Genomic DNA, 7,982 nt, shown 5'->3' with positions numbered 1-7,982 from the left:
ATTCGATAGAATTTACGTTAAGGGCTCTCAAAAACAACAGATTATCAACGAGTTTATGCCACATGCCACAGTATTCAACTTTGAAAATTTGGAATGTCCACGGATTTGTCAATTGAACGGAGAAACACTACCATGCTGTATTTTTCATAAGGATTTCAATCCAAAACAATGTACATTGTATAAAGTATTTGCATTAAAAAAATGGTATGTTAATAATTTTTAAGATTATAATTTTTTTTTTCTACATTGTAAAATTACACTATATATATATATATATTATATACATATTTTCAATTGATTAAAATTGCAAGTTTATAAATAAAGAAAAAAAATATATAATGAAGACTCCGTGTTTTTATTTGTTGTAGGCTCTCCATCATATTGAGTAAAACATATAATTAAATTATTATTTAATGATATATATTATATAGCTCAAGTCACTCGATTCTGTAATGACCATGAGCTAATGTGTTAATTCCATCTTCGAGCACATACCGTTTGTCGTCATAAGAATTCAGTGCTAGCTTTTTAGATAAGATAGTATGGATTCTATGTTTATATGATCGTATAGAATACATTTCTCTGAATGGATCTTGACCGATTTCATTAAACAGGCATTTCTTATGGTCTTCTAACGTCAAGTTATTTTTAATTACATGTTTTTTGACACCCTTGGCTTTGATTGTCTCTAAACCAGACACTGAAAAGGCATACGATTTAGCTCTAAGAGCTACAAACTCATCAATGAATTCCCCTTCAACTTCATCGGTGAACATCCCGGGAACCTTTTTTCTTTCTTCTCGATAGCATGGGTGATGTTTTGGTAAATTCGACGTGTCCATGCGATGTAATATATCGGGATTGGATGCGAGGTCATTGTAATAATCGTTTGTTACAACATCATATACGAATGAGTCTGAAAAAATTAATAATGTAATTGAATATTTAGTATTTATATACAAAGAATAAAAATACCTGTGTCCATGTACATTAAAGAAATATTATTCTTGTAATGTTTTTTCATGACATTATAATGGAAGTCGTACATTAGAGTTTTTGAAATATCTAATATAGCCATCCCGCATGCAATAGGTTTGTCAAATGTTATTTCCATGTTCTTCAGGTGTACTGCACACAAATTTTCACTATATATTGTGACGTCCTTAAACGTAGGTTTGTTAACAAGTTTTTGCATCCTCAAGGCGTCAGTGACGAGTTCAATTTTTTTGCGATTGCGTTTAGATTCCATCGTTTTTCCAAATATCTGTAAAAATAAATAAATAAATCATTACATATTAATAATAATAATAATAATTAGTTCTATCTTAACTTACGGCATTATTCATATGCTTAAAAAAATTTTCCTCGAATTTATTTTTTGCATTTTTTCTCATTTCTGTGTTCTTATCTATATACGGTGCAAGCCAAGCAGTTTGATTAAATTGTACGACTCTGTGTACCTTATCCACTACTAGTCCCGCCGAAATTGACTGTTTGAGTGCCATATAATGAACAACATAATGTTTCTTGACGTGGAACGTCGCAAATAATTTTGTAACATTGCTGCCATCAGGTTTTGTTCTTTCCGGTAAATAAGGTAAATCATTGTGCTCATCGTGCAAAGTATCGGGATATGACACATCAACATCGTAGATCAAACCCATATTTGAATTTTCATCCAGTTGTTCTAACAATGATAACGCCGAATTAACGTCGCCTTCATACCATTTAAAATTATTTAAAGGTAATTTTTTCTTCATAGACCACCCGTACAAATTGCATGCATCAATGTATATAATGTAATTATGTTCTTTATTGGAATCGTAACTGGTTGCGTCAGGATGATTAGCCTTTGAATATCGTTTGCTAGCCTGCGTCATTCCACCCCTGATTCCTTTCTCCACCGCGAGCAACATCGTATAATCAGATATTAACTCAATCTCGACTTTAGTATGTTTTAACATACATGCAAAAGAAAACCCAGGGGCAGTGTAATAATAAGCCGGGTCGAGGCCGTAAATTTTAAAACATAAATTTCTAAAATTTTGAAACACATCTGCCAGTATGAGGGTGTCAATTTTTAAATACAAGTCACTGTATTCACCCAGATTTTTACACTTAAATTTATCCCATACTTTAAGTGCATGTTCATAATCTTCGTCTGGAATGTGCTCATCCTGAAGCGAGGAATAAAATGTATGTTTGGCCGGAAGAGATGTTTCGTTTAGTTTGCCCCAATCGCTCAAATATTCATAAGGAAAACAACCTTTTCGCGTTGTTAATGGTAATTCATCTTTTGTGAATACTTTCGACGTTTCATTAAATTTGTCTTGACCTGCCGCAACTAAATCATTTGCCAAGCTGGACAAACTCGAGCTCATAAACCTCAACGAATCTATAAATCTAATACTAAACCGGTTATTAATATGTTTTGTGAATGAAATATACTTCTCCTCGCTGTTGGGGATGACTGAAATTTTTTTATTGTCAAACCAAAGTTGTCGAACGATAAAATGTGCATCGTAATTTGATAAATTATGAAACACGCATGCCACAAAGTCCGGACGCTTCAGTTTAAGGTTGCACGAACTGCACAATGTACACCTAAACTTCCCAGTTAAGTGACAATGATCTTCAACTTTAGTGACATCGTTTAAAACAAACGATTTATCGCACACCTGACATTTTGTTGCTTTAGAGTGTTTTAAAATGTCTTCCGCTGTCATCTTAATACTTATATTTGTACATAAAAGCATATCAATTCGATTTGCAATTTCGGTTACATCTTTCACGAATCGCAGAGCTATCGAATCGTAACTCGTATTTTCATTTCCTCTATAAACAATAGGTTTCCTAGGTATTTTAAATTTTTTCAACAGCGCTTCAGGAACGTTATTTGATACTACATGTATACAATAACTCATACAATTATGGTTTTGAATAAGCTTAGTGTTAGGACCTGCATTAGCATTATTTTTTTCTAGTATACTTTCAAAATCAGCGAATATTATGAACGGGTGGAACTGAGTATGTTCCACTTTATCAAACTTGACTTTTGTGTTAGGTGTTGGCATAATCGGCGAAATTGATTCATGATCCCCGCAGAATTGCTTGTGGTAACGCAGGCCCTCAATAGCGGTTTTTGCTGGTGTGTTGTTAAATTTAGATAAACATCTTTTGCAATACTCCGAATAATGTTTGTTTGACGTCATTTGATTATTAATAAGTCTCGAAAAATTGGTTATCAAACAGAAGTGATGTTTCGTGTTATTAGATATTAATAGCAAATCGTAGTGGTTATCTTTTTCCGTAGATGTTTTAAGGGGATATACGATAGTCATATCAGGTTTATTTGATGCATGTTTGTTCTGTATTGTTCGGGATCCGTTTTTTAATCCGTAAACATTAACTGAAACTGTCGGATTGAATTTTTCAAATTGTTTCTTTATGTCTTTATAGTTTACCGGATAAATTAAATGAGAAAAATCGTAGAGGTTTTCGAGATCGTCGTAATGTTTTCCTACTCTATGAGCAATGTGTTGATTGACATGTCTAGATAGAATTGAATATTTGAAACACATGTCATCGCTGTTTTGACAATTAATCACACACTTTTTTAATTTTATGTCATTCGGAAGTTGTATGTATGACGACCCTCTTAACGGAATATATTTATAGACACCTACTAGCAGCCCATCAATAGATTTAAGTGTAAGTCCACTGCCTTTTGACTTATACACTTCCTGTTCCTCCAGTAATTTATTATAATCTTGTTCTATTTGTTTGTGAATATCATTAGCCAGAAAAAATTCTTTTGCCGCAGTTTTGAAAGCCCTGTTTTCATCAGATTCGGGAATTTTAGGATTGTGGTATGTCGCTTCCAATTTCAGGTTGTATTTTATTTCGCCGTCAAAACTGTTAATTAACTGGATTAAATGTGGTTTAGTGTTATTTAAAAATGTTTTATAATTTAATAATTGGGTGTCGAAATTTTTTGTATAATATTCTCTGCATATATCGTTTAAAGAAGAATTGATTAAATTAAAACCGCCTTGTAAAACTTCTAATAATCTACGACGTTTTGTTCTTATATTGTAGGTCGATGTTTCGGAATTATTAACTACATAAAAAAAAAAAAAAAAATATATAAGTATAATATTAAAACTAAAAAGTTATAACTATAAATACCATCGTATCTGGATTGTTCAGGCACTGGACGCTTATGATTTCGCCTGGGTGTACCTAAAATAATTAATTGAATAAACGGGTCATATAACTAAAGATAATATTATACATACATACATTGGTTCGAGGAGCCAGGTGGTATATCCTCGACGTAAATATTATCAGATATTTCAATCATTCTAGACCGATCTGAAAAAACAAACAAATAAATATTGTCATAAAATTATAATATGTATCGTACTTTCAAATAAGCCACTTTTTTCGGCCCTGTCCAACGCTTCAAGACATACATCATCGTTGCCGTCATCAAACCCGTTGTTATCATCTATGTTAAAAATTTTAATTTAGTATAAGATCAAAACATTTGATATAATATACATACTTTCACTCAATCCATTTTTTTCGGTCTCATCTAACACTGCAATACAAAAATCGTCATCATCTTCAAAGGTTGTATCATCTGTAAAATATAAATTATGTAAATTATTTAACTATAAATATGTATATAAATCATACTTGTAGTTGTAGCTGAAGTTGTAATTGGCTGTGCATTACTTGTAGCTGTAGTTGTAATAGTCTGTGCATTACTGTTTAAAATACCTAAAATGGAACAATACTGTTATTTCAAACGCGAATTAAATACTACTATCATGTACGTAGGGTTGTATATACTAAACCCCTTTTAACGCTCGGATAGCATATTTTATTATACGAGTATTAATTTATTAAGTGAAAAATAAAAATCAGTGTTATATGGTTGGAATATAGCGCGCGAGCGCGCGCACACACACACACGCTCGCGAGCGGTTGAAAATAATATAAGCATAGTGATAAAAATAATATTTTCACCGATAGAATCCTAATATTGTATAAAATTTACTCACCGTGAATACTTTTCATGTGTCGTTGGAGAGAATCGTTTCTAGTAAAATTATTTAGACAAATAGTACACGTAAATTGTTTAGTACTACTATGGTACTTTATATGCCTGAACAAAGCATCTTTCCGCGAGAAAACAGAAACACATTGATCACATTTAAACATTTTGAATTATTATTTCAATAAACACACCAGAGCGATATCACTGTGAAAACAGTACTAAATCAGTGATACTGTACAATACCCGTATATAACGAAGAGAGAGAAAAAAAAAAATATGTCAGCATTCTCGTATTACCAGAAAAAAAAAAAAAAAAAAAAAATGCTTAATAGTGTTTTAATTTTTCATGAAACGTAATAGGTACTTATTATAAATCTCAGTGTAGCCTTGTCTCTCAGAATTGGTGCTTATAACCTCCAGTGTTTCATAATGTCTAATCAACTTATTGACTGTTCAACCTTTTTCTTGGATGACAACGTGTTTTTAAATATAGGGATCGATCCAGCCTCTTTAATGAATTGTGTTGTTCATATTAACGTAAATTCTCAACGCGTGAAAATGAGTACCGAATTTTTTGAATCGCTTATACCTGTTCTCGAGAAGAAAACGTTCATGGAGTCAAAGTATCTTCGTTCAGACGAAAACAAGGTCGTGTCGGTAGTCAAATGCCGTGTATCCAACTATTTTTCAATTAAATGCATACTCGATGACCAGTGTATTCAGCTGAGTGAAGAAAATGTATCTCGTTTATTGCACATAAAGGACAACATACAAGAAGTAATTAATACAAAAATAAATGAAATACGGGGTAAAGTATTACTACAGGCATGTGAAATTTGTGGAGCTCTCGGAACTTTAATGCCAATACCCAAGAATACCAAATTAGATGTATTGACAGACTATTTGCTGCACATCGATCCGGCGACAATCAGTGACGCTATACCAACAAGAAAGCCGTGTTTTGTAGCCCAACTGACACTTAATGCAACTGAACAGCTGGCAAGGGGATGGTTAAGAGCATCAGCCTTACCGGAGTAGTTTTATCCTGATGTCTACAGACCAAAGGCAATCATATCAAAAGAGAAATATAAATCAAGCCGTAGATTAAGTTTTTTTTTTTTTTTAACTTGTATTATATAATATTTGAAAAAATAAAAAAATTCATTAAAATATCATTTATTATTACAAATCTTCATCCGATGATATGTTTGGAGAAAACACTTCTGACATTTCTTCGTCGTCACTACTATAAATAATTTAGATGTTAGAAAAAAAAAAAAATATTATAATAATATAAAACTCACGAAATAAAAAAATGTTGTTGTTGTGTATTTTCTGTTTGGGCATTAGCGTCGGCTATAATCTGCTCTATCATCCAGAAAACATGGTCTAAATCGATTGGTGGTGGCGGTATGATTGGTTCAATACTAAACATCAAATATGGTTAATGAAATAATAGTTATAATAATAACAATGATAATATTAAACTTACGGCTGAAATAAGAAAGGAATATTGAATTCATTTTGAGGACGATTGCGACGATCGAATCTTAGTGTATTTATGAAAAAATTTAAAAATATCACTTTGAAATTAAACATCTTTTAATAACACAAAACCTTTTTAGTACAAATTACGACTTATACTGATTTAATAAGATAATGTTTCATTATTTTTAATTCATATTGAAATGGGAGGGATTTTAAGTGTTGGATATTAAAAAAAAAAAAATGATAGCAGCTTCTTTGTCTACATGGTGAACGTGTCGAATTGCAATTTTGAGTGTGTGAAAACATCTCGGTGGCATACTGTCACCCACACAAAGTCACAAATGCCTGCACACAATGCCGGCATGGACTTTGTGTCACCACACACACACACACACACACACACACACACACACACACACACACACACACACACACCCACCCACACACACACCCCGTGTAATAAAATAATGTAGACAAACATGGTCACTACAGTCATGTTAATCGAATCCACGGTACTGAGTATATGCATCATTTGCGTTCATCGTGAATACTTTTCATGTGCCTAATAATTTTTTATACACATTAAAAAATTTCAACGTTTCCAAGATTTTTTTTAAAATGTCGTACAACAGTCAAGCATCCGATATAAACACACCTAACGTTTCAGCGGGCTTCATTGACTTTTTAGCGAATGGAGAGTTTGATGAAATGGCAAGTTTATTTATACATACGATATTATATATCTATATAAATCTATGTATATTTTTTAGCTATCAAATACACCGAGACGTGTGTTTTATGAACATTTATTAAGCCAGGAAGACAATATTTCTGTTGCCGAAGTTAGTATGACAAAATATTATTGTAGTACTTACCAACTTTATATTATGCTGTTTTAGGTTAGAAACGACGCTAGGCATAAATCTGACGATTCTGTTGGCCAACAACAAACAAACGGTATTATGTTCATTTTATTATTGTTTTATGCATTGAGTATACAAAATATGTACTATTATCATAGATAAACAAAATGATATCGACTTTTGGGGCTGTGAAGAGGCTGATGATATTTGTCTTGAAGCACTGGAAAGATTTGTCTGGGGTGAAGAATACGCAAATGATGAAAAATTACTACTAAAAGCTTGTATTGAATCTAATACCTAACACCTATTATATATTAATTGTTAAATAAAAAATTCATTATAATAAAAAAACTATACATATATATATAACATGATTTATTAATCTATCAATTTTACATTAGAAAAATATATTATATTATATATTTTTGTAACCTTTTGCCTTAAACAAATATTGTACCTTTTCTTTCTCAAAAAAAAAAAAATAAATAAAAAATAAAAAATATATACGTATTTATAAATCTTCGTCGGATGACGGCGGCACCTATGGCGGGGCAGGGAGCGGTGGG

At 31.9% G+C, this 7,982-nt stretch overlaps 1 protein-coding gene and 1 pseudogene across 1 annotated transcript; one reads left to right on the top strand and one right to left on the bottom strand.

The window, feature by feature from the left end:
* Positions 1-410: 410 nt before the first annotated feature.
* LOC149061450 (uncharacterized) lies at positions 411-4,798 on the bottom strand (annotated as a pseudogene).
* A 2,373-nt stretch (positions 4,799-7,171) lies between these two features.
* LOC149061449 (uncharacterized) lies at positions 7,172-7,717 on the top strand. The gene is made up of 4 exons (XM_089220715.1): positions 7,172-7,264; positions 7,324-7,395; positions 7,453-7,510; positions 7,575-7,717. Exons 1-4 carry the CDS (start codon positions 7,172-7,174, stop codon positions 7,715-7,717), a joined length of 366 nt encoding a protein of 121 aa, XP_089076841.1.
* Positions 7,718-7,982: the final 265 nt, after the last annotated feature.

This window comes from Diuraphis noxia, unplaced genomic scaffold (assembly GCF_037042655.1).
Source record: "Diuraphis noxia isolate RWA-SAM2 unplaced genomic scaffold, SU_Dnox_SAM2 contig0001, whole genome shotgun sequence".
NCBI classification, from domain to species: Eukaryota; Metazoa; Arthropoda; class Insecta; order Hemiptera; family Aphididae; genus Diuraphis; species Diuraphis noxia.
Note: the sequence above shows the minus strand (reverse complement) of the source record. Positions and strands in the feature narration are given on the sequence as shown.

Bases quoted from the DNA above. Each gene is read 5' to 3' on its own strand.
- LOC149061449 (XM_089220715.1), top strand. From the start codon at position 7,172: ATGTCGTACAACAGTCAAGCATCCGATATAAACACACCTAACGTTTCA. The intron at 7,265-7,323 runs GCAAGTTTATTT...TATATTTTTTAG, and splicing joins ATGGAGAGTTTGATGAAATG to CTATCAAATACACCGAGACG. The intron at 7,396-7,452 runs GTTAGTATGACA...ATGCTGTTTTAG, and splicing joins ACAATATTTCTGTTGCCGAA to GTTAGAAACGACGCTAGGCA.